This window comes from Lacerta agilis, chromosome 15 (genome assembly GCF_009819535.1).
Source record: "Lacerta agilis isolate rLacAgi1 chromosome 15, rLacAgi1.pri, whole genome shotgun sequence".
NCBI classification, from domain to species: Eukaryota; Metazoa; Chordata; class Lepidosauria; order Squamata; family Lacertidae; genus Lacerta; species Lacerta agilis.
In genome coordinates this window covers 40,496,509-40,523,642 of record NC_046326.1, presented here as the reverse complement: position 1 = coordinate 40,523,642, position 27,134 = coordinate 40,496,509, and the positions used below count along the sequence as shown (strand labels likewise).

General features: G+C 46.5%; 1 protein-coding gene across 1 annotated transcript in view; it reads left to right on the top strand.

Moving 5' to 3' along the window:
- The first annotated feature begins 3,531 nt into the window (after window positions 1-3,531).
- Window positions 3,532-27,134, top strand: part of NXN (nucleoredoxin) — a 72,645-nt gene continuing 49,042 nt past the window's right edge. The window contains exons 1-2 of the mRNA XM_033172590.1: window positions 3,532-3,549; window positions 4,147-4,869. Of these exons, the coding sequence (XP_033028481.1) occupies window positions 3,532-3,549; window positions 4,147-4,869 (741 nt within the window). The remainder of the gene's footprint in view (window positions 3,550-4,146; window positions 4,870-27,134) is intronic.

The window sequence follows — 27,134 nt, the reverse complement described above, 5'->3', positions numbered from 1 at the left end:
GTGTGTCACACAGCTCAAAGAGAACCACTTAGCCAGTCGCCCTTGGCATGACGGATGGGGGGATATTTCCTGGGCTGCCCTGAGTCGCTCTGCTTTTGTTGGAAAGATTTGGCCAACTCAAGAAAAGGATAATCGGATACCGCTATGAGGACGTTCAAGCGATGGGTCACTGTTACTCAGTTCTTCTTTTCCTGGAAGTTTATTTTCGACCAGACTTTCCCCCAGGCAGCTCAAATCTTTTTCGAGTCTCTCCCCACACCCCATTTTTAAATATTTCAATAACCAGCCTGCGGTTGTTGGACCCCGAGGAGCGAGATCAAGGACTCCGTTCATGCCACAGGTTTTATTTTCTTGAGATGTGGACCCTGCCGGTTTTATGCGTCGCGAGCTCGGTGCTCGTTAAGTTTCCTCTGGCAACCTCTAGCCGAAAACGCACCTTTTCTGTGCCCTTTCCCCCCCAGTAATTCTGCATTTTGGTATGGTTCAGGGTTTTTATGAATAAACCGAGTTTTTCTGAGTTATTTTAATAGATTGCCAAGGTTTAGTGCCTCTTTGATTACACTGCCAGAAGTTCTGACCCAGGTGTGTGGGAAACATCGGCCCGAGCTGAACTAAAACTCTCCTCCGCTGCAGCAAGGCTGTTGGGAGTTGTAGTTCGCAAACACACACAAAACGTAACTGGCTGCACGTAAATAATACTCTTCAATATATTTCTCACAGTATCAAAAGTTTCTCTCAGACATAATCAGCACGTAGAGAACGACAACAGTGCAAAGATCAACAACGTAAATAGAAGTCCCAATAAACCAGTTCGTTCATAAAGTCCCACATATGAGTTAGTTTTTAATCCACATATGCCTCTGTGTATTCATAAGGTCAAAGGAATCCAAATGGGAGCTTGCCCAGGTCCGGGACATATGGTGTATATCAAGGTTATGGATCTCATGACATAGTGGATGCAAGCGACCACTGTGTCGTGAGATCCATAATCTTGATATACATCATATGAACCGTATACCACTGATGAAGCCGGGGGGGGGGGGGGAACAAGGCTATTAATCCGGAAATCCTTGTCGTGGAACTGTGCAAGCTTGGATTTTGATATCTCGCTTTTCACTACCCGAAGGAGTCTCAAAGCGGCTAACATTCTCCTTTCCCGTCCTCCCCCACAACAAACACTCTGTGAGGTGAGTGGGGCTGAGAGACTTCAGAGAAGTGTGACTAGCCCAAGGTCACCCAGCAGCTGCATGTGGAGGAGCGGAGACGCGAACCCGGTTCCCCAGATTACGAGACTACCGCTCTTAACCACTACACCACACTGGCTCTCCAGTGGATCCTTTGGATCCAGCTCCCTTTGGATCCTTTGGCCCTCCAGTTGCTGTCGAGCTACAACTCCCATCATCCCTGGCCATAGATGCTGGTGGGAGTTATAGTTTAGCGACACCTGTAGGGGCCAAACCTTCCCTGCTTTTGGCATAGATAGCATTTTTGGCTGCAGTCAAAGGGAGTTTGCTATTAGTATGCAGCAGAAATAAAGTGTGTTTGTGGGGGGGGGCCCTTGAACCTTCAGGTGTTGTTCAGCTCTCATCAGCCGTAGCCAACATGCTCTGTCACTGAGCTGCAACCCTAAGCTTGGAAATAAAAACAAGATTCCAGTCCTCATGGTTCCCCTTTTGAATTAAGGCCCTTCCCCAGCACGGAACCACCAAGTCATAGGAAAGCAGAAATGTTTTGAAATATAACAGCGCAGAAATAGCTGGTGTAAAACCCAGATAAAAGGACAGGTGGATAAATATGAATGAGATTGAATGAAAGGGATAAAAGTCACTGGATAGAGCTGCAACCATTCCTGCGGCCACTAGGTGTCGCTTCAGCCCCATTTAACTGCTCAGTTTATCTTTTTGGCAATTTGATTAAAAAAAATATTTTTATTAAGGATTTTCTTGTTTTACAAAGGTATATGCACAAGTCAGAGAGGTGCTGGGGTCTGCTCCTGAAGCCCCAAAGGAAACAACAACAACTCTTAAATCATATCGAGGTGTCAGTGGTCAGAAACACATTAGGGATGAGGCTGCGCTGCAACATTGCGTTGCAGATCCCAGGGATATTATGTTAATAATAATTTAAAGTTTTATTCTGGCTCCCAGCCACCCACAAGGAGTTCTAGGCTGCATAACCGTTCCCTCTAGCCCCGCACCTGCTTTACCCTAGCAAAAACCCTACAAGGTACATTAGGCTGGGGTTCTCTGCATATGCTCAGAGATGCATTTATCCGGCAACCGCAAACTCAAGCTGTGATCCAGCAGGGAAATAGATTCTGGGGGCCCCTTCCCTGTAAAAAAACCCCTCCAGCTCTGGAAGGGGTTTACTGTGCTACTGTTAGGAATAATACTGCACTCGCTCTTAAAATGTGGGTCCATATTTACCCAAAATGATACAAGCGAGAGATGTCAGAGGGGGGGGGAAGGTTTGCGGAGGTGCAGTGTGTGAAGCATTTAGGAGGGGAAATCTTGAAGTGGGGGAGCCCCCAAAATAGGCCAACGCAGACTGAGCATGCTCTGTGGGCACGGAATATTGCGTGGGGTGTGTGTGGAATGGAGTGCCCTGTGTAAGGGCCCGTCTGGCTGATGGGAATACTCCACGCTGCAATATTTTGTCGCAGTTTCTGCTGAAGAACTGAGCGTGCAGAAGGCAAATTCCCCTTTGAACTGCTCCTGGGGCCCTGGCAGAGGAAGACAAAGGATTTTAATAAGCGTGAGGCATCTTCCCAGAGGGGCGGTGGTGATTATCTGGGTATTTATGGGGTAAACTCAAAAGGCCTCCTGGCAGCAGGTGGCAGAGAACTTTCCAGAGGCAGCCCTGATACTGGCGAATGAAAACTGAAGCCAAAAGCAGCCCTCTTTGGCCTGTGGGTCACCCCGCAAAAGCCACACCCCAGTTTCCACCCCAAATGTTTCTGCCTGGCTGGAAATGTGTCCTGGAAAGGCCTCTTGCATGTCTGGGGGGGCGGGTGGTGAGAGAGACCTCGAAAACTTTACATCCAGGGCTCCGCCCACTTTTGCCTGCGGCCCCCAGAGTTGCTCAGAAGGGAATGTGTGTGGCCCTTGAGTCAAAGGTCCCCCCTCCCGTCTTCTCCTTTGTAAAAGTGTGGTGCACACTCTTGTCAAACACCACGCATGCAGGTGGCGCTGTAGGAATAATGTACTTTGGACATGCTCAACGGCACACCGTTTCCAAGTAAAACCTTCCAAGATGTTGCAGGTCTGAGGCCTCCCTCTAATAAAGGAGAAAGCGAGGGGGAAATCAATCTGTACACACTCAGGAACACTGTTGTTAGGTCTGAGTCAAGCAGCAACACCATAAAATTGGCCTTGCTTTACAGCACCATTAATGGGAGTGGCTCTGGCAGGCCTCTGCCCCAACACCTTACAGATCTACATTTGGATACATACAATGTTTTCAAATGGTTTTCAAAATTCTGGCCCTTCTTTTTTTACAAGCGAGTTTCAAAAGCCTGAAATAAATATTACCATGCTCACTTTCCTGAGAGTTAGTCCCCTTGGCCAAAGTAGGTCTTACCTCCGAGTAGACCTGCAAAAGAGGCTCGGCCTCTAAGGGGGGCTACAATCCCCGGCGCTTGCTTTCCTCGGGGCTGCTCCCGAGTAGACATGTAGCAGAGACATGCAACAATCCCAGGGCACGCTTTCCCCGGGAGTAAATCCAACCGAACATCAGACCATTTGCTCCCGAGAAAACAAGCAGAGAGAGAGAGAAGATCGCGCCCTACAATCCTCAAGTGCGCCTTCCAGGGAGTTTTAGTCCCGTGACCACCACACCATTTGCTCCCTCGTAGACACTAGGAAAGTGGGGAAGCATCGCGCCCCACAATTCCACGGCGCGCTTTCCCGAGGGTTCACCCAACACGCGCAAACACACAAAAGAGAGAGGATCGCGCCCAACAACCCCACTGCTACGCTTGGCCAGTGGAGGGGGGAAAGCAAATCCCAAAGGAGCATCCTGCCATTTACTCCCGAGTAGACACACACACACAAAAAGAGCGAGCCCCAGCCTCGCGCGCTACTACAACCATCCCCAGGGCGCGCTAACTCATTCGGGAGGCGCCCGGGCGCGCTTACTCCCGAGCAGACCGAGGATCGGGACCGGTCCCAGAAAAGCGGGGCAGCCAGCGGGAAGAGGGAGAAAGGAGAGCAGAGGAGAGGAGAGGGTCTCTCCCGTGCGCAGCTGGGGGCGGCGTCTGCGCGGCGTCGGGGGGCGGGTCGCGGGCCGGCGAGCGCCACGCGGGGAAGGCGAGGCGGGCCGGGCCGGGAGCGCCCGCTGGCGGCCGCGGCTGCCTGGCTCGGTGTGGCTGGGCTCGGCCGGCTGGCTGGCTGGCTGGCGGCGGCGGCGGGAGCTGCGTGGGGCTCGGCGGGGATGTCTTCGTCGCCGTGCGCTGCCGCCGCGGCACCGCTGGCCGAGCTGCTGGGCGAGGCGCTGGCGGCGCCCGACGGCTCGGCGGTGCCCGTGGCCTCGCTGCCGGCGCGGGGCGTCTCGCTCGTGGGGCTCTACTTCGGATACTGCGGCGCCGGCAGCAGCGCAGCCGGAGCCGCCGCCACCGCCGCCGGAGCGGCAGGGGCAGGAGCCGGAGCCGGGCCGGGCGCGCAACTGGCCGCTAGCCTGGCCGCCTTCTACGCGCGCTTCCAGCCGGCCCGAGGCGAAGCCGGAGCCGGAGCCGGAGCGGCGCCGGAGCAGCAGCGCCAGCAGCGCCTGGAGATCGTCTTCGTGTCGGCCGAGCAGGATCAACAGCGCTGGCAGGAAGCCACGCGGGCCATGCCGTGGCTGGCGCTCCCCTTCGCCGACAAGCGCCGGAAGGTGAGCGCGGCGCGGGTCTGCGGGGAACGTGGGAAGCGGGAGACACGCGTGTTGAGGAAGAGAGGGGGATCGGTGGCAGGAGGCCACGTCTCTCTCTCTCTCTCTTTCTGGGAAGCGTCCATGATGGCTCAGACCCTCCTTCCCAACCGCACATCCGTGCGCCCCTCTCCAAAAAACGGTGCTTGGAGAGGCCGGCTTGGGGGACCATCTGTCGTGGCCTCTGGGCGCCGAGAATAACTGTCCCGATCTTTCGTAGGCAGAGTCTGAGAACTCCGCTTAAACGCTTTTTCTGTAGCACAATGCTGCCTGTGCGTGTTCACTCCGAAGTAAGCCCCGTGGAGTTGGGAGGAGCTTTGCTCCGAAGTAAGCGCAGCGTAGCCTGAAAAGGGAGCGCGTAACGGGCCTTACTTTTCTACCAAAACTAGTCCGTCCGTCCCCCTCCCACCCGCCACTTTGCAACATGATTTTTTACAGCCTCGTCTGTAAGCATGCGTTTACTTCTGAAACAAATGCTGTTGCTTTGAACGCGGTTTACTCTTGGGTAGATGCGAGGCTGGGGTGGGGTTGCTGCTGTAAAAGGAATCCATAGTAAAGCAGGCGGTGGCGAGAAGAATCCAAAAATCAAAGCACAGAAATACTGCAATCCTATCCATGTGTCTCTTTACCTGTTGAACTTACGGTGTTTGGCACAAATATTTTTATTTTAGCAGGCATTTTAAGTTTTCTGATTTGTTTTGTGGCTCATTTTAAACTGTTTTTGCTTTTCCTGTATCTTGTGGTAACCTTACCTCTTGGAGAAGAGGCACAGAAAGGATCAAAAGATTAATTACATCTACTCGGAAGTAAACCCCCATGAGTTCCGTGGGGTTTACTACCAGGCAAATGGGTGTAGTTGAAATAAATGGGGTTTTCTGTGCTTGCTGAATGGGTTTTAAATCACCGTTTGGGACCTGCTTAAATCCAGGGACCCCCAAATCTTAGCCTTGGTATTCAGTTTGCAAAGAGACCCGTAAAAAAAAAATCTCCCACCCCAAATTTCCTCCTCTAACCAGAAATCCTGTCTTTAAATAATTTGCTGAAGGCTCCCCTGTCTCCGAAATCCTTTATTCCTATTCCAGCTGTGTTAATTCAGATTAAATTCCATTTTTTCATTCCGGTTTTAGTGAAACTGATAAGGGTGTTTGTCCGTTGCAAGGAGCTGGCGTAAACCGCCCAACCTTGCCTTGCTCCATCATTTTTCAATTCTTTACGCGTCTTATTTTGGGGTGGGTGGGAATCTACTGGTTGGTTCTCTCCTGTTCAGTTGGGGATGCTCCACATCAAATTCAGAAAACGGGATTTTGGTCCCCTGGCAAGGGAGAGCGGGACATCTTTTTCATTTTGCAATAATTTCCAGAGAATCCCCTGAAAGAATATTTTATTAGGTTGTATATGGACTGTCTCCGTATTACGGGGGGGGGGGGGAGATAGAGACTTCGTTAAAACAAAATCTGTACAACGCCCCACATGGACAATTTTGTTCCGCAGATGAGAGGAAGGAAAATATTTCATTAAAAAAAAAACCTGTTAAAAATGCATGCAATTCATTCCAATTCTCCACTCACCCCCTTAAATAATAAAACCCTAGGCCTTCTCTTTGATGCAAGGCCTATGGGTGACATTACAGCAGCTAGCTGTTTTCTACCAGGGGAATTTGGACTTTTGATTCTGATTTTAAAAATTAGTTGTGCGCACCCTTTTTTGGGGTGTGTGTGATTACGTGCATTTAAAAGAAAATTCCTTAATCTGGAAGCAAAGCTGACGCCCCCCCCAACCTGGTGCGCGGACCTCCTAAACCTTTTGGACTGCGACTCTCATGATCCCCAGCTGATCCCCTGGGGACTGATGGGAGTTGTGGTCCAAAAGGTCTGGAGGGCACCAGGTGGGCATTGCTTTCGGATTGAGGAACTTTTGCTTTGTAAGGCACAGTTCAAAGTGGCAAAAGGATTGTTCCTTGCTTGCTAGAACAAAAAACCTCTTAAGTTTACAGCAGCATCTAAAATATTTATTAATGCCAGACAATATAAAAAAACCAAAAGTTACACGAGAAATTTAAAATAATAAAAATAGTAATTTATTATTTATACCCCGCCCGTCTGGCTGGGTTTCCCCAGCCACTCTGGGCGGCTTCCAACAGAATATTTAAAAATAGAATCAAACATTAAAAATTTCCCTGAACAGGGCTGCCTTCAGATGTCTTCTAAAAGCCTAGTAGTTGTTTATTTCCTTGACATCTGGTGGGAGGGCGTTTCACAGGGCAGGCGCCACCACCAAGAAGGCCCTGTGCCTGGTTCCCTGTAACCTCACTTCTTGCAGCGAGGGAACCGCCAGAAGTCCCTCCCTGGAGCTGGACCTCAGTGTCCGGGCTGAACAATGGGGGTGGAGACGCTCCTTCAGGTATACAGGACCGAGGCCGTTTAGGGCTTCAAAGGTCAGCACCAACACTTTGAATTGTGTTTGGAAACGTACTGGGAGCCAATGCAGATCTCTCAGGACCGGTGTTATATAGTCCCGGCGGCCACTCCCAGTCACCAGTCTAGCTGCTGCATTCTGGATTAGTTGCAGTTTCTGGGTCACCTTCAAAGGGAGCCCCACGTAGAGCGCATTGCAGTAGTCCAAGCGGGAGATAACTAGAGCATGCACCACAATATACATCACTGATGTTAAAACATTTAACTGAAACCACGTAGCAAAATGCCATGCAGAATTGAGTTGACCAGGAAACAAAGGATTTCAGCAGGGGCCAAAAACGTACAATGAAGAAGCCTGTCTAATTTCAATGTGCGGGGAGTTCCGAAGTGTAGGGTGACATGGCAATTGTAAATGGGCCAGTTACACAGATCCCAGCAGTGAATGGGTATATATGGAGACGATCCTGCAAGTAAACTGGTCCCAAGCGGTCAAGGGCTTTACATACCAATAGTGACACCTGGATCTATGTTGATCTCATTTGTAGCCCCGTCAGCAGTGCAAAAGGAAGGGGCAGGCAGGGGAATCACAACTGGTTTTCTGACGTTACTCCTCTCTCCCCGTATTCAACTGGAAAGGCCACGACTCCGTGGCAGAACTAGGCCCATATAAGGCAGCTTTCTTTCTCGTTAAACCAGCCCTTAATTTTGGACCCTGAGGACTGGATCCTTGGCTTTCTTTTTAGGTGAGGTGTTTGTTGTAGCTCAGTGGTTTTGCAGAACGTCTCCGCTTCGATTCCCGGCATCTCCAGCTAGGTCTGGGGAAAGACTCCCATCTGAAACCCTGGACAGCTGTTGCCAGTCAGTGTGTAGTAGACCATACTGAGCTGGTCTGGCCCTGTAAAAGGCGGCTCCATGCCTTCCTAGGATCGCATCCTTAAGCTAAGCAGCCACAGAGTTTGCAAGCGCCCTGACTTGGGAGCCCGATATCCTTGCAGATCTGTGCAAATGCATGCAACATCATTCATAATGGTAATACATAGACCATGGGTAGGCAAACTAAGGAAGTTTGCATAGTTTTTCCTGTTGCCCCGGATCAGGTATAGCCATGATGGTTCTCTCTGGATGTTGCTAGTCATGGGTAGGCAAACTAAGGCCCGGGGGCCGGATCCGGCCCAATCACCTTCTAAATCCGGCCCGCAGACGGTCCAGGAATCAGCGTGTTTTTACACAAGTAGGATGTGCCCTTTTATTTAAAATGCATCTCTGGGTTATTTGTGGGGGGGCATAGGAATTCATTCATTCCCCCCCCCAAAAAAAAATATAGTCTGGCCCCCCACAAGGTCTGAGGGACAGTGGACCGGCCCCCTGCTGAAAAAGTTTGCTGACCCAGCTGTGGAGTAAGTCAAGATGCACAAAGCGGTTTTCTAATTTGCATGTGTACCCTTGCTTGGGACAAAAAAAACCCCCTAAATATTGGCTCTGTGCAGTGTAAGAAGGAGTAACAGCTAGTGGGCCATATTTCACTGCTGGCTTCCGATGTAAATATAGCAAGCGGTGGGGAACCTGTGGCATCGGACTCCAGATCCCATCAGCCCCAGCCAGCATGCCCAACGGTCATGGATGATGGGTGTTGTACTCCAGGAACGTTTGGAAGGCCGCAGGTTCCCTGGTATGTAGGGCCAGTGGCGAGAAAACAATATGGGACAAAAAGTACCTAAACCAGAAGGGAGTGATTCACATCTGCAGTGGGATCTTTCCAAGTCCTGGTCACACCTGGGCATGGATTTTCAGTTTTCTGTTTCCAGGCAGCCAGGAAGCATTACAGGAACGAATTCCCTTTGTTTCTCTATCCTGATGACTGACCCAGGAATGCTTAGCAGGCAGGTGATGAAAATCCAACAGATTTCTCTGCAAGGCTGCTAGATCTAATGAGACACTTCATTTTATGAAACTTGCATCACTCAAGGTGGTACCAAAAAAAATGTTTTAGGTAAAAACAACCCATTGTTTGCAGTGCTTTTCCCGCCTGGAAAAATAGGTGGAGGAACTCACCACAAAGTATGTTTGTTTGTTTATTGCGGGCCCAGTCGCAGTGCTGCTGCCACCCCCCCTCCCCACCAGGGCAGTGGCTAAATGTAAAATGTGATTAATAAACTCAAGCAGACAATGATGTGGATCAAAAACGGCCACAACTTTATTGGTTACAGATACAGGTGGATTTTTGGCTCGGGCATTGGGTGCATATCCATTCCAGCCCGGCCAGACAAAAAAGAAAAAATTAAAAGGTGAGGGAACTTACGGTAGTTCCCCCAAGTTTCTGCTCAAAAAATCCCCTGGTTGTTTGTATTTGTTTGTGAATCTCTACCTTGGCTGATCCGAAAGACATGAGCGGATTTGATGCTGCCGAGTTTGGGCTTGATCATGAAAAGGGAGCGGCTTTGTTGGACTAAGAATTATCACACCTTTTTTATATTGCATAATCCACTGCAGAGCTTATACAAGTTGCTTCCCTGGTTTCCCAGACTATCATGCATCGACGGCACTCCTCGTTGCACCATGAGGCCTAGGCCCTTGATTTTTTCTTCACAAATTCTCAGGATTCTCAGGATCCCACATCCTGCATCCCGTGCCGTATGTTGGTCTGTTAATGTGAAAAACAGGTGCATTACACCTGGCCCGGTCTGCTTGCAGCCCAGCCATCTTTGGAAACGGGCCTACTGATCCCAAACTCTTATCTAACTGATGCTTTTTATAGCAGGACCTCCTCGTAAGTCAGGGCTGGTGAAGCTTTATGAAGGCCAAGGGCCGCATTCCCTTCTGGGCAAGTTCCTGGGGGCCACATGCCCATGGTTGGAAGGGCCAGAGGGAAAAGGGGGCAGAGTAACATTTTTTTTGTCCACTTGGCTAGTTTTTACACTCTCCCCCCAAAAATCCTACTTGCAGGCTAGCAAAAGGCATGATGGGAGTTCAAGGAGATTTTCTAGCCCGGCGAATGAGAGGCAGCGAGAGAGTCAGAGGAGGGTTCGAAGGGCCTGATAGAAAAGTCTAGGGGGCCACATTGATTAAACATTACGCGGTAAGTAGTTTGCTGTGGAACAAAGTGCTTCGAATGGTCCCTGCCAGTCACTGAGTGTCATTATAAATGACAAATATGTCAGAAACGTGTTTTGGAATTGGAAGGAATTGAGTGGTGTGTGGAATTTCGAGGGTTTGACGTTCTCCGCCAGAAATCTCTTTTATGGCTGTTAGTTGATTCACGTGGAGGGAACAAAACCGGGTTTGAAAAAGGGACTTGGGTCTCCTTTCAGGCACTGGCATGACTTAGAAGTGACCTGAGCATGTTTGAGATCGATGTGGAGCGTCCCAAATTTTATTTTTCCAAACAGGAAGGATATTTTTTTTTCCTCCACCCCGATATTGAAGGGGTTGGGGTGCTTTTGGGTTGAAGGGTGATGAGATTCTAAAAATGAACTGCCCCCCCCCCCCCGGCCTCGAAAGGTGTTTGGATTCCACAGTCTCCCTTTTGAAGCGAAATTTCTGCCAGAGCTTAAAAATGGGGAAATCAGTGGCGTGGGATGCTGGGCGTGAACCCCCGAGGACAAAAGAAGACGTGTGGGGAAGTTGCCCAATTTTCAGTTGTTGAAAGTGGGTGAGCCGGTAATCCGCAGAGTTTAGCGCTGGGTGCAGACATGTGCTGCAGAGCTGTGGTAGCACAGGTCTAAGACGCATGCTTTGATTGCAGAAGGTTCAACCCACAGCATTGGGAGATTTGTTTATTTTGAATAAATTTCATTGGGAATCCGAAATCCGAAACTAAAACGTTAATCTAGATAAAAACACAGATCCAGAGAGCCAGCGTGGTGTAGTGGTTAAGATTGGTAGACTCATAATCTGGTGAACCGGGTTCGTGTCTCCACTCCTCCACATGCAGCTGCTGGCTGACCTTGGGCTAGTAGTCACACTTCTCTGAAGTCTCTCAGCCCCACTCACCTCACAGAGTGTTTGTTGTGGGAGAGGAAGAAGGGAAAGGAGAATGTTAGCCGCTTTGAGACTCCTTCGGGTAGTGATAAAGCGGGATATCAAATCCAAACTCTTCTTCAAAGGAAGAGGGAGAGAAAGAAAAAAGAAGGGGGAAAGAGAGAGAGAGAGAGAGAAAGAAAGAAATAGGGAGAGATAAATAGAAAAAGGATTAAACGAGGAAAAAGGAAATAAAGGGGGGGGAATTAATTTAAGAAAATAAAGAACCTCTGATTCTTTGTCTTTCCAGTATAACACCTAGCCAGGCTACTTTCTAGAAGCCAACATTATCTTCAGCCTTCAAACCCAAATGTCATTCATCCATTTTGTGTTTCACGCAAAAATTCATCAGGAGGTTTAAGACAGGCAGAAGAGAGCCCTAAAGACCCCACAGTGCGTACGTAGTAAGAATGTGGAACTCACTCCCACAGGAGACAGCGATGTCCAACTTAAAAGTGGATGTTAGACAGATCAGGGAGAACTGGCTATTAATGGCTACCAGCCGGGATGGCTATGTTCTGCCTCCATAGTTTAGAGGCAGCTTCGCATCTGCATCCCAGTTGCTGAAAACCGCAGGCGGGGAGAGAGGGCTGCTGTGCTCAGGTCCTGATGGAGCGCTTCCTGCAGGCACCTGGGTGGTCACTGAGCACAGGATGCTGGACTAGGTGGCACTGGCAGACTTCTCTTATATATCATATTTTCACCCTCCCTTTTCCACCAAGTTGCTCTGCTGCCCGTCAACTTGGAGGGCTTTAAAAGACGGAGAGATTCACGGGGGGGAAGAAGAAGAAGAGTTTGGATTTGATATCCCGCTTTTCACTACCTGAAGGAGTCTCAAAGCGGCTCACATTCTCCTTTCCCTTCCTCCCCCACAACAAACACTCTGTGAGGTGAGTGGGGCTGAGAGACTTCAAAGAAGTGTGACTAGCCCAAGGTCACCCAGCAGCTGCACGTGGAGGAGCGGAGACGCGAACCCAGTTCACCAGATTATGAGTCTACCACTCTTAACCACTACACCACACTATGGGTGACTCGTCACCACGATGGCTGCTCTCAGAGGCAGAATCTGGGACTTGGGATTAGCTCAGTTGGTCGAGCATGAGACTCTTAATCTCAGGTTCATGGGTTCAAGCCTCACACCGGGCAAAAGATTCCTGTTTTGCAGGGCGTTGGGCGAGATGACCCTCGAGGTCCCTTCCAACTTTGGAATCCTATGATCTGTGATCTTATTCTATGCCAATGCATTCTAGTAACTGGGAGTCGCAAGTGAAGAGAGACTCTACATGCAGTTTCTCCAAGGATCTGTCCTGTTCCCCCAAACGCCAGGGCTGCGGAAGAGCTCTGTGCCGCTCTGTGGATTGCCAGTTTCCCTCGATCCAAGCCGAGGTCGGGAGTGGAGAGGGATTCCTGCGCTTCCAACATGACCTGCGGTGTCTTCAGAGTGTGTGCCGGCGTGCGGCTGGGTTTTTGCGGCGGCAAAGAACGATTTCTCCCTTTCCGATTCAGTTCGCAGCTAATCTGCTCTGAAAGCTGTCGGGCGGCTCAAAGCGGCGTCCTGCTGTGTTGTTCCATATTTTGCTTTTATTTTATTTTCTCCCCACGGCACCTCCATGCGCTTGAGCGTCAAGAGAGGGCTGGACTCTGCGTGTGGAATGGCAAGGAGCTTCTTCGGAAGAAGACGGGGCTCGCGCCGATCCGATGGGAGGGTATGCTTGCTGGTTGCCTGCTTTGCGTTTGGCGGCAGTCTTGTATTTCTTCTTCCCCAGGATGCGGGCAAAACTTGTGCAGACCGGCAAGGCTGTGTTGGACGGTGCCCTTGCCACGTTTTATTCCAGATGCCGGGAAATGGCCCAGAGCTCCGTGATGGGGCACCTGCTTCGTTCCTATTCTATCTGCCCTTAATTCAGAACCATGAGGACTGGAAACCTGTTGTATCTTTATGGGGAAGAGCCATTGCTCAGTGGGAGAGCACCTGCATGCAGAAAGTCCCAGGATCAATTCCAGGCAGCATCTCCCGGTAGGGCTGGGAAACCCTGGAGAGACCCTGCCAGTCAGTGTAGACAATACCAAGGTAGATGGGTCCTATGGGCTTACTCAGTACGAGGCAGCTTCTTATGTCCCTATGTATCTTCCTCTTCCTCTTCCTGGATGCAAGTGGAAGGTTAGGGGGGGAAAGGTCCTGTAAGTCTGTAGCAAAAAGCTGGTTGGTGGAGGACAGCGACTGGCTAGCGCCTGTGACGTCTACAACACCCCCTTTCCGTCCCAGATTGTTGGAGCAGTTTTGCAGTTCTTGGACGATCTCCCCCCCCCCCTTTTTTCTCTTTATAAATCTCTGCTCCTTTAGATAAATAAATAAACTCCAATGAAAGGTAATGCCACAAACCAGTAAATGTACAGATGGTGTTTGCTTAAAACAAAACAAATAAATTAAATCAACAATGGGGCAGCCCACCGAGGCATGTAAGGAATTGCTAGAATGTGAAGGAGGCTGAAGGCGGGAGCGAAAAATCTTTTGCACCTTCTCTTCAAAGCTCAGGCTCTCGCCCTGAGCACTGAGTTTCCGAAGTGTGTCCTGGAAGCTGCGAGGGGCATGTTATTGTTGGGATCCTTGTGGGGCCAAACGGAGAAAATTTGGAGGGCCGCATTCAGCAACCTGCCTGAAATTCACTGCCCTTCATTTCTGCTCTTTAGTTGACACTGTTAAATATTTCCTGGTTTGCTCGGTTTCCCGAGCAGTAGCTCCGTTAAGCCTTTTGCAGCAAAACCCACAGTGTCTTGTGGCCCCTTAAAGACGTACAGATTTATTCCGGTGTAACGCAAGAAGGCTGCCTTACGCTGAGTCAGACCAATGGTCCACATAGTTTAGTATTGTCTACACTGGCAGGCAGCGGCTCCTTAGGGTTTCAGGCAGGGGGACATTCCCAGCCTGAGCTGGAGATGCCGCTGGGGATAGAGCCTGGGACCTTCCGTCGGTAAGGCAAGCGCTCTACCATAAGAGCTGTGTGCCCCTTCCACTAAAAGTGAAGTTAGATTCTAGTCCTCATGATCCAGCACCCAGTTCTCACAGTGGCCAATAGGGGTGCCTCTCCTGGGAAGCCCAGTAGCAGGACCTGAGCACCCTCCCTTTCCGTGGTGAGGCTCACGTTGCAGCAAGAGTCAAGGCGACATTTTCCCATCTTCGCCGTATCAAGCAGTTGGTCCCTTACCTCTCCCGCCCCGACCTGGCCACAGTGATCCATGCGACGGTCACCTCCAGGCTTGACTACTGTAACTCGCTCTACGCGGGGCTGCCCTTGAAACTGTCCCAGAAACTCCAGCGGGTGCAGAATGCTGCAGTGAGGCTCCTCACGGGGTCCCTGCCATGGGAGCATATTCACCCAGTGTTTTACCAGCTGCACTGGCTCCCGGTGGAGTACCGGGTCAGGTTTAAGGTGCTGGTTTTCTTTTTTTTTTTTTCTTTTTAAAGATTTTATTATTTTTCCATATGCATATATAAAAAACAAAACATACACCAATACACTAAAAATACAAACTACAATACACAATAAACAACTCAAACAACAACACAATAAACATAAGAAAAAACACATACAAACCTGTCTAAACACTAATCTTTATCTCATTCTTCTTTTTTCTTCTAAGCATAGGGGGACTTCCCCCACACCCTCCACTGCGTTATTAATCCAAATATACTTTAAGTAGCTATATATCTACTTTCATAACTAATAACCATCTTAATTGTCCTTAGATTCATTTACTAAAAACATAGTTCTTAATCTATTCCCAAAATCTTCAGACACTCTTATTTGTATCTTGTACTATAAAATTCTTACCAAAATTTTAACTTATATTTATCTAGCTAAAGCCTATTCGACAGCTAATTCTGCTCAGATATTCAGTTTTACACTATTAACTAAATAATCCTTAAATTTCTTCCAATCCTTCGACACCTTCTCCTCCCTCTGGTCTCGGATTCTCGCGGTCAGCTCAGCAAGCTCCATAAAGTCCATTAACTTCATCTGCCATTCTTCCACCGTTGGGATCTCTTCACCCTTCCAGTTTCTTGCCAATAAAATCCTAGCTGCTGTTGTGGCATACATAAAAAATACTCTGTCTTGGCTGGGTATCTGTTCATTGGTCATGCTCAAAAGGAAAGCCTCTGGTTTCTTACTAAAGGTAATTTTCATTACCTTTTTGAGTTCATTGTAGATCTTATCCCAGAAGGCTTTAACCCTTGGGCATGTCCACCACATATGATAAAAGGTACCTTCCACTGATTTACATTTCCAACACAAGTTAGTCATTGACGGATTCATCTTAGCGATTTTAACTGGTGTTAGATACCATCTATATAACATTTTCATAATGTTTTCTCTTAAGTTATTACAAGCTGTAAATTGGATACCTTCCTTCCACAGTCTTTCCCAGTCCTCTAACATAATATTATGTCCCACATCTTTTGCCCAATCTATCATTGTTGATTTAACCATTTCATCTTTCGTATGCCACTCTAGCAGCAAATTATACATTTTGGAAAGGTTTTTTGAATTCGATTCTATTAGCTCTGTTTCCAGTTTTGATTTTTCAACTTGAAAACCAATCTTCTTGTCTGCTTTAAAAATCTCATAAATTTGATGATATTGCAGCCAGTCGGTGACCTCGCTTTTTACCTGGTCATATCCTTTCAGTTTAAACGATTCACCTTCCTGCTGCAATATATCTATATATCTTAACCATCTTGCAGACATGTTGGGTCTCTTATAGGCCTTGGCCTCCACTGGTGAAATCCATCTAGGAGTCTTTCTCTCTAACAAGTCTTTATATCTCGCCCAAACCTGATACAAGGCTTTTCTAACTATATGGTTTTTAAAAGTCTTGTGGACCTTAGCCTTGTCGTACCAAAGATAAGCGTGCCATCCAAACATGTTGTCAAAGCCTTCCAAATCTAAAACATTAGTATTTTCCAATTTGAACCAATCTTTCAGCCAGCAAAAGGCCGCCGCTTCAAAATAAATCCTTAAGTCCGGCAGAGCAAAGCCTCCTCTCTCTTTAGAGTCCGTTAAAATCTTGAATTTAATTCTGGGCTTTTTCCCTTGCCATAAGAATTTTGATAGGTCCTTTTGCCATGTTTTAAAGCAATCCAACTTATCTAAAATTGGAATGGCTTGAAATAAAAACAGCATCCTTGGCAGGACATTCATCTTCACAGCAGCTATTCTACCCATTAGTGAAAGTTTCAATCTCGTCCATATCTCTAAGTCCTTTTTTATCTCGGTCCACAGCTTCTCATAGTTGTCCTTGTACAAGTTCAGGTTTTTTGCAGTGAGATTGATCCCTAGATATTTTACTTTCTTGGCAAAACTGAGGCCAGTGGATTCTTGCAGCACTTGTAATTGTTCTGTTTTCATATTTTTAGTCAACACTTTGGTCTTCTGTTTGTTAAGTTTGAAGCCGGCTACCTGCCCATACTTCTCGATTAATTCCAACGCTTTGGGGACACTACTTTCAGGATCTTGTAGGGATAACATTAAGTCATCGGCAAAGGCACGTACCTTGTATTCCTTCTCTCCCACCCTTATTCCTTTAATCTGGTTCTCTTTTCGTATCATATTTAGAAGAACCTCCAGGACCGTAATAAATAATAAAGGTGAGATAGGGCACCCTTGTCTTGTTCCTTTTTCCACTCTGATCTCCTCCGATATCACACTGTTAATTATAATTTTAGCTTTTTGTTCTGTATAAATGGCATTAATGCCATTCAAAAATCGTTGTCCAACTGCCATTCTTTCCAGATTTTTCTTCATAAATGTCCAAGAAATATTATCAAAGGCTTTTTCTGCATCTATAAACAACAGTGCCGCGTCCGTATTTATATTTTTTTCCAGTTTCTCTAGGATGTCCACAACTATTCTAGTATTATTACTTAGTTGTCTTCCTGGTAAAAAACCTGCTTGGTCTTTGTGTATATAATCCTTGAGCACTCTTTTTAATCTTGTAGCCATAACATTCGCAAAAATCTTGTAATCCACATTTAACAAAGAAATTGGACGATAATTTTTCATATTTGTCTTGTCTGTGTCTGGCTTCGGAATCAGTGTGATATAGGCCTCTTTCCATGTCTCTGGTGCCCTATCTCCCTCTAATATGCTATTGCAGACTTCTTTTAAAGGCTGTGATAGCCAATCTTTCAAACTTTTGTAATATTTTGCAGTTAATCCATCTGGTCCTGGTGCCTTTCCTATCTGCATACTGTTGATTGCTTCTTCAATCTCTTGTGTCGAAATAGGGTGGTTGAGTATTCTTAATTTGTCTTCTGGGACTTTTTGCAATCCATTTTTCTCCAGGAATTGGTCTATCTCTATTTCATCTATCTTCTCCTCCTTGTACAGTTGTTTGTAAAACCTTTGGAAATGCCATCTAATTTCCTCTGGATTCTCCACCATCTTTCCATTTACTTCCAAGTTATTGATGATATTTGCTTTTTGTCTTTTCTTTAGTTGCCAAGCTAGTAGTTTTCCACACTTATTTGCTGACTCGAAGGATCTCTGTTTCATCATTTTAATCTTCCATTCGATGTCCTGATTTATGATTTTAGCATATTGGGATTGCAAGTATTTTATTTCTTTTTGTATTTTTTGATTCTTAGGGTGTCCTCTTAGTTCTTTCTCTTTCCCTTGAATTAATTTCAAAAGTCTTTCCATTTCTGCGTTTTGTTGTCTCTTCTTCTTTGCCTTTTCACTTATCAGGAACCCTCTCATTACTGCTTTGCTTGCATCCCAAACAGTCCTCTTTTCCACCTCCGAATTTAAATTAAATTGAAAATACTCCTTCATCTTTTTTACTGCCCTTTCTACTAGCTTGGTATCTCTCATCAAGGTGTCATCCATTCTCCATCTAAAGGAGTCCTTGGAAATTAGTTTTAGATTTGCTTGTACAGGGTTATGGTCTGAAAATGTTTTAGGGCCAATTTCTGCTTTGCATAATTTCGGTGTCAGTTCGTTCGATATCCAAATATAATCTATTCTCGACCATGACTGCTGAGGTTCGCTGAAAAAAGTTGCCTCTGTTTCCATAGGATTTCTTAACCTCCAAGCGTCCACCAAATTTAAATTGTCCACCATTTCAAAGAAAGTCTTCGGCAGTTTCCCCTCGTTTGTTAATTTGGCCCTCTGAGATCTGTCCATTAGTGTGGAAACTGCCCCATTGAAATCTCCTAGGCATATTATTCTATAGTCCAAATATTCCAGCAGCATGTCATGGATCTTTTTATAAAAAATTGACTTGCCATCATTAGGTGCATAAAGTCCCAGAATCAAAAATTTTTCGCCTTGTGCTTTAATTTCAATTGCAATGTACCTCCCTTCTTCATCTTTGAATAGCTGTCTTGGGCTGTATTTCTCTTTCGCATATATTACCACTCCTCTCTTCTTGACTTTATCCGATGATATAAATTCTTGGCCTAATTTTTTGTTTTGTAGAATTCTTCTGTGTCGTCGAACCACATGGGTCTCCTGTAGACATATTATATCTAAATTCTTCTTTTCCAAACTGTAAAACACTCTGTGTCTCTTTGGTCTCTGGTTCAATCCCCGAACATTCCATGTCATCAGTTTTAGAGCCATTTTTTAAGTCTTTATTCTGATCCTCCTGTCGCTAGGTCTTTCTTGTCTTTTTCTGGATCACTTGGGTCTCCTGTTCCTGGTGACCCTGAAGGTGGAAGCACTCCTGGGGTTCCTGGAGGTGGGAACACTCCCGGTAGTCGGTACATAAACGCTGGGTCTAAAGCAGAACCCTTGAAGTCTTCCAAGTGTTTATCTAAGAACTTTTGCTTGTCAGCCAGGGATCTTATCCTGATTCTTTTTTCTTTAAACAAAAAAGTCAATCCTTCTGGAAATTCCCAGCTAAAGGAGATGTTTCTTCTTCTTAGCTCAGCTGTTAAATCGTTATATGGTACTCTTTTGTCCAGGAAAAATTTGGGGATGTCTTTAAAAAGGACAACTCTATTTTGCTGTACCACTAGGTTGTTCTTGTAGTGAAGGTCCAAAATATAGTCTCTTTGATATCTGTTGTTCAACACAATAAGACAGTCACTCACCGTCTTAGAGCTTTTCTTTCCTTTAACACCAAATCTGAAGGCCTTCACTATGAGTGCTGAGACTTCGTCTTCTTTCAAATGCCAAAATGTTGAAAATTGAGTTACGATGAAATCCTTTAGGCTTCCCTCCTCCAATTCTGGTAGGCCTCTGAGACGGAGGTTTCCTTCTCTCTGTTGTAGTTGCAGAAACGCAAGAGATTCTTCCACACTTCTCTGCCTAGATCCAATTTTTTCTATATTCTCCAGGTCAATATTGTCCAGCTTCTGTTCCACTGTCCGAATTTTCTCTTTTACTACCTTAATTTCCTCTGTCTCCTTTTTCAGGACAGTGACCTCCTGAGCAACTTTATTAATTTCTTCTCTATTCTTCCTCACGTTTTGCTCAATTTGACCAATAGATGCTTCAAGTCTTTGGGAAGATTCTTTTATTTCTGCTTGTAGTTTCTCTGTTGCAGAGTTTACTGTTGAATTAACAGAGTTTACTGAGGATTGTGTCTGTTTCACATCCTCAGAAACTTTTTTCAGTCCCTCTGTAATTTCTGCAATACTTGAAGTTAATTTCTCAATAGCCTGGGCCATTTGTTCTTGTGTAGTTAAAGAGAAGGAGCTCTTTCTTTGTTGTGTTTTAGCTCTTGTACTTTCTTGCATATCTTGTTCCCTTTGCAGCTGCAGTCTCAAGGTCACACCAGTTTTAGTAATTGTCCCAGACATTCACAGTAGAAAGCCAACAGTCCCAAAAGTCAACACCAGGTGGCCAGCAATTCTATCCAGATAACAAAGAGGCAACAGAGCAAACCAAAAGTCCCAGGCAGATCCAGGCAGTTTCAACCAGTTCTAACCCCCAAAAATAGGCAAAGATCCTTATGGTTTAAAGTTCTAAAGTCTCTCAAAAGTCAAGAAGAAGTTAGTTACCAACAGCCCAAGGCAACATAAAATTTTGTTTAGTGTATCCACCAAGTCCACAATGTTTCCTAGGCTGCAGACGGCCACAAAAAAAGTTTACTCTCTGGAAACAGTTGCAAAAAATAATCCAAGGGAGAAAAAATGGCAACTAGGTTACGCTGCCTGCTTACTGACCCGGAATCCTATCCAGAGGGTGAAGCAGTGTCTTCTTCAGTTGCCATTCTCGGTTTTAAGTCTTAATAAACAGTTTAAACAACTTTACAGTCACTTTAACAAAGTTCAGCAGAGTTAGCAAAACTTTTTCCCGTTAGACGCGGCTTAGCGCTCTTGCCGCTACCTCGCTCTGTCAGCAGTTCAAAGAGAGCGGGCTTCCTTTTCAGGTTCCTCTGTAAGATTTACACGTCAAAAGTCTTAGTTCCAGCAAGAAAAGCAGATTTACTTACAGAGTCTCTACAGCAGTCCAAGTTAGGAAGTGTCAGATGCTCAGGTAAGGCGAAATCGCTGCTTCGTTCCGCGGGGGCAGCCGACTCTTCAGTCCCGTGTCAGCGCTCCGTTCACCCGTTCTCCCCCCTTACGAGGGTCGATCGGGAGCGGAGATGGCACGTCTGGGACCCACGAGTCCGGAGTCCACAGGACGCTCTTCCTGTGGTTTTAAGGGGCCCGTGGCGCAGGCACTGCAGCCCCTATAGCCCACCGGGGAACCGGAGCTTCTCAGCTCCCGTCCGCCATTACCCGGCACCTAACCGGAAGTCCTAAGGTGCTGGTTTTCACCTTTAAAGCCCTATGCGGCCTAGGACCCTTGTACTTACTGGACCACCTCTCCTGGTATGTCCTGCAGAGGACCCTAAGGTCCATGAATAATAATAGCTTAAGGGTCCCGGGCCCTAAAGAAGCCAGATTATCCTCCACCAGGGCCAGGGCCTTTTCAGTGATGGCCCCGACCTGGTGGAATGCTCTGTCCCACGAGACTAGGGCCCTGCAGGACTTGATCTCCTTCTGCAGGGCCTGTAAGACAGACCTATTCCGCCTGGCCTTCAATTTAGACTGATCCTTCATTCCTTTTCCCCTTCCCTTTTTCTAGGAAGAAACCCTTCTGTGTTTTTTTTTTTTAAGTATATAATATTTATTAAGATTTTTGACATAACAAAAGAAAAATAACAACATAAAAACTACAATAACATACATTAACAAAACACAACACAATAACACCTTATTACTTCAATAGAAAAAATTTCAATTTTCCTCACATCTTAGTAGGACTTCCTCCTATCTCCTCCTTCTGCGTCCCTTGTGAATACCTTTTTCGTAACTTCCAAAACCTATATAATTCTAATCTATTTTCTAACAAACAACTTATCCATTTACTTATCCATTTATATCTCTTATCTCATATTATAAACCTTGTCTAATCAAAAATAACTGATTTCTAATCTACAGCCTATCTTATCCTCAAAATATATCTAACTTTCAATCTTACAATGCTCCTTTAAATACATTTTAAATTTTCCCCATTCTTTCTCCACCGCGTCGTCTCTCTGGTCACGGATCTTCCCGGTCATTTCTGCGAGCTCTATATAGTCCATCATTTTCATCTGCCATTCTTCAGTCGTTGGTAATTCTTCTGTCTTCCAGTTCTTAGCTATCAAAACCCTAGCTGCTGTGGGTCCCTACATTTAAACTCTTCCCTGGTCTCCTTGCTGGCCCTAGCAGGACTAACTTGGCCAGTTAGCCCTGGCGATGCTACATTTGTGTTGTACTTCATGCTGTTTTTAAGCTGTTTTTTAAATCGTTTTTAATCAATGTTTTATATTTGTTGTTAGCCGCCCTAAGCCCGGTTTTTAACAAAAATATTTTTTTAATTATTGTTATTATTATTTATTATTACCAGCAACATTCATCTTGCACCAGCATCGTTAATCTGTACTAGCCAATTCCTTCCTACAAAGCTGCTGCAGATTCTGATATATCTGAAACCTCAATTTTTGTTGAATCCGTCTCAACCAGCTCTTGATGGAAAGGATACCCTGGCCTTGGAAAGGCTAAAAAACAACACCTTTGTCGCTGTTTGATCCACAAGCGACAGCAGTGAAATCTTTTCTGTCGGCTCACCTGTTTTGAAAGCCTTTCCAGCGAACTCTGGACGGGCCCCAGAGAGCCTAATAAGTTTCCTTTATGAGGAATATCGAAAATTGAATCCTGGCCTGCCTTTGCTCCACACGCCCCCTGAGTATCTTTAGGGAAGCGTTAGGAGTGGCTGCAAATTTTATATTTTGGTTCTGCTTTTATTCTATGAGAACATAGCACTTTTTTTAAAAAAAAAAGTAAATAAATGATGGTGTCTTTAAGAAGGGGAAAAGGGGGTTGGGCAGGGGCTGGCATTCCCCAAAAGTTCAGTATTGTGGTTTGGATTTGTGTTCCTGCAGAGTGCTGAGTAATTTTGGAGGCGTGTGGGGATGTGGCTGTGCTTTGTAAGGACCTCTTAATCTGGGGATAACAGAGCTTTGCTTGTAAGCTTATAACTGGCAATTAACGTTGGGTGGATCAGGTTTCGAAACAGACGGTTTATAAAAACTGAAGGTTTGGCGCGCTCGGAGTTCGGGGAGGCAGCCTTGGAAGTGTGCATCTCAGATCTGAATGGGGGGAAATTAGTTGTTGTTTTTTTTTAAAAAAAGAACCCAGATATCTGTTGTATGGATCTGCAATTTGAGGCCTTAGGACCAAATCCAGCCCTCCTAACTGATAGCTTCCCAGTGGCATGACTGGGGGGTCTCTGATTCTCTGCCTGCTTGACTTGCAGCTGAACTCTTGCGAAGCTCATGCTACTTGCCTGAATAAACCTGAGCGCTTGCAAAGAGTGCTGTTGCCTCGGCTGAGTAGCGCAGTCTGTGTACGTTCTATAAAGCACCTACACAACCCAGGCATACAGTTGGTTTTAAATAAGATATTTGTTTCTGAATTGTCTTGCAGCTGACCTCTTGCAAAGCTCTCCTGAAATTAGTCTATGGAGGAGATGAGCTCTTGTAAGGAGTTCTGCTGCACTGGCTTTTAATTCTTTTTTTTAAAAAAGTATTTTTTATTAAAGATTTTCTTGATTTACAAGGGTATGTGCAGTGTGTCTCTCGTATTTTTCCCATGTAACATTTTTACAAATCAGTTTCGTTTGTTGAGACATTAGGAAGAAAAGGGGGAAAGAGGTGGACAAGGGGAAAGATGGGTGGGGTGGGGTGACGATGTTTCTATTTTACTTAATATATGTAGGGTTTGGTGTCAGCGTTGCTTGTGCAGGTTCTCTGTTGTTCGCTTGTGCTCCTTTTGGTGCTGGCTTTTAATTCTTGATTTTAAAGTTGCAACTGAGCTCTTGCAGAGGAGCTGAGCTTTGGCAGAGGTGTCCCGGTTTGATTCGGTGGTTTGCCGGAACAAGACCTGTGCCGATAGGAAGAGATCTCTCATAGCCTTCAGTGAGTCAGACCATATGTACTGAGTCAGACCATTGGTTCATTTTACTCCATGTTGTTTACACTGACAGGCAGGAGTTCAGGCAGGGGACATTCATGGCCTTATCTGAGAATTGTCAGGATTGGACCCAAACTTTCTGCATGCGAAGCAGAACCACAACCCTTCCCCATAGATCTGTGGGGGGCTGGACTGGCACCACCCCTCCTCTACAGAAGGTTGCTAGGTCCTGGTACCCAACCTGGCGCAAGTTGCTAGGCAACCGCAGCATCACTCCTCTGTCCTGTCAAACTGGCTGCCCCAGGTTGGTTATCTGAGCGGCAGCTTAATGGTGGGAGGTAGCTCCTCCCCTCACCCTTCAAATTAAGTAGGCAGGGGCTCATCTGATAATACCAGCTGTTGGACCCAGAGACATGACTTTTCTGGGAGATCTAGGAAAACCAGGAGCCAGGCCTAGTCGCTCCCCTCCAGATGTTGCACAGATGTTGTTCCGCTTAGCCAGAGAGAGAGAGAGAGAGAGAGAAGGCGATTATGATATTACTTGCATATGGGGCCTATTTATTGTTCCCTTAATGCTCAGAAAGTGCTGGGTTGAAGCTGCCCCAAGCTTGCAAAATGAGTCCAGCTGAACTGTCCTGCATCTTCCTAAAAGGTGTAAAGGGGTGGGGTGTGGGGGTATACACTCAGGGTTATAGCCGGTGCTAGAAATTCACCAAGTGCATTTTGTGACTGGCGCGGGTCCAACTGAGACCATGTGGAGATCTCTGGATGCCAGGTTGGCGACGGACATTTCCACCTGCCTGGCCTCTCCAGCTTTCTTAAGCAGGTAAGCAGATGAGCTTATTTAATTGCATTTACAGTATATCCCACCTTTCCCCTCAGGAGTTCATGGTTAATGCCTACAATGTCCCTGTGACTGACTCCCAAGGTCACCCAGTGAGCTTCCTGACCAAGTGGGGATTTAAACCCTGATCTCTCCAACACTCTGAACCACTCAATCACACTGGCTTCCTAGAGTTCTTCTGCTTTGGGGCAGCTCTATAAATTAAGTAGGTAAATGAATATGGGGAAAGCGAAATGCCCCTTAGAGAAGGATCTGAAATATTTCCCTTGGCCTCTGTGAGGTTTAGATGGGCCACCCTGGCCTGATCCAGCAGGACTCTCCTTATATTTTTATGACTGGTTAGAATTTTGTGCATCTCTCTTCACATTGCTTAATTGCTTTTTATAAATGCATTTTTAAAACGTTGCTTTTGCGTGTGGACGAGGGCCTTAAATTCAAATCTCTTCTCTTCCCCCCCCCCCTTGCCACATGCTTTAGCCTGTTAGTTTTTGGTTGACACATGCACACAATCCCACCCCCCACCCCCCACTTTTGTGGCTTTGTGTTGTAAGCATCGGTGGTGGAAAGGAATGCCAATCCTCCTTCCTGCCTGCGAAGGGAACAGATTCCAAATGTGTTTAGCACTAACGTGAGGCAGGGGATTAAAATTCTCCTGCGGCTCAGCAGAAATGCAACCTCCTTTCCTTTATTTTGCACTGAGCTTTTGCACTGGAGAAAAACACTGATGCTTGAGAGTCGTGTGTGTGTGTGTGTGTGTGTGTGTGTGTGTGTGTGTAGTCACTAGCCTACTGCAGAATGATAAAATTAACATTTTTTGTTCCACCCACTTTTGTCTCTGGCCCTGCCCACTCCTGAAATGCGGCCCCTGAGAGGTTTCCCAGAAGGCAATGTGGCCCATGAACTGAAAATGATTCCCTACTTCTGATAGATACTTGCAATCCCCCCCCCCCCCCGGAAGATCAGAGATTAGGGGTGTCGTTTGCATCAGTTGAAGGAAATTTTAAATGATGAAATTTGATGGGTTCTTAGCAGTGCAGTTCTCTACAGGCTTACTTGGAGATCATAGGGACTTGCTCCTAGGCAGCAGGTATATAGCATCTTTGTTGATCAAGCTGTCAATTCAACTGGTAGATGGATTTAAAAATAATAATCCCAGTACAGTGAAACCTCGGTTCTTGAACGGCTCCGTTTTCAAACGATTCAGCTCCTGAATGCAGTTTTTGAACATTTTCCGGAAGTCGAACAGCTTCCAGGGAGGTTTTTTCTTTTTTCTCCATTGACTTTGCCGACCGCCCTTTGATCCTCAGTCGTCTAACATTTCGGACAACTGAGGTTTGACTGTATTTATTCTGAAATCTGAAGAGGCAGAGCTTTCTTAAAAGTTTGGATGCCACAGCGATGGGTCTAAGCAGGCATCATAGGAAGGCTTTTCTGTTCTTGTTCGGTGGTCAAAGGCATGTCTCGTGCTTATCAAAAGCTTTTGGAAACAGGCTTAAAGGCATGCAGGACAGCTTGGGTTACTTGATCTGTTAGGATCGTGGAGCGGTAGAGTTGGAAGGGACCCCCAAGGGCCATCTAGGCCAACCCCCTGCGATGCAGGAATCCCAGCTAAAGAACCCCTGACAGGTGATCATCCAGTCTCTTCCTAAATGCCTCCTTCGGAGGTAGCCCATTCCGCTGTGGAACAGCATCAGAAAGTTCTTCCTGGTGTTTATTCAGAATCTCCTCCCTTTTGCAATTTGAATCCGCTGTTTCAGGCCCTGTCATCTGGAGCGGCAGGAAACAAACTCTCTCTCCTCTTCCGGGCTAAACATCCCCAACTCCTTCAACCGTTCCTCACCAGGCTTGGTTTCTGTATCCTTGAACACCCTGGTCATCCTTCTCAGCTCACCTTGCAGTTGGCTGTTTCCTCCATCTCTATCTTACTGGTTACGATGATGGGGCAGCTCAAGGGGAGCTAACAATCCTCAACTGTGGATTTTTCTCATAATCTCTCTCCCCACGCCACTGCCTTCCAGGAAGGCTACACACACACACACACACACACACACACACACACACACACACTTTTTAAAAAATCTGGCCTTGTGCTTTCACATCTGGCTGAAATCTGGACTGCCGGCGGTCAGGCCAGATGTGGCGGCTTGACTTGAGCATGAGGGATTATTTCATAAGGCGGCTTTCTTGTGGCAATGTCGAGGCTTGAAAGGATAAAAAGATATATGTCTGAGCACTTCCTTGCTGCCTTTTTTATTATTATTAAAGAAAAAGGCTGACTGGCGCCCACAGGAGCTCAAACGTATACAGAGGCTTCCCTGTTCCCAAATTGGTGGCAGTCACCAGTACACATCTATTGGCAGAGAATTGTACTAGGGTGCTTTGCGAAGATTCACCTCTCTGTTGTCTGTCCTGAATCTTTTGACAGCCCTGGGATGACTCCCATTGGCCCAGTTGCTGTGATGTCACAGAGAGGCGGCAGCCTGATGCGGGGCTACAGAGGAAT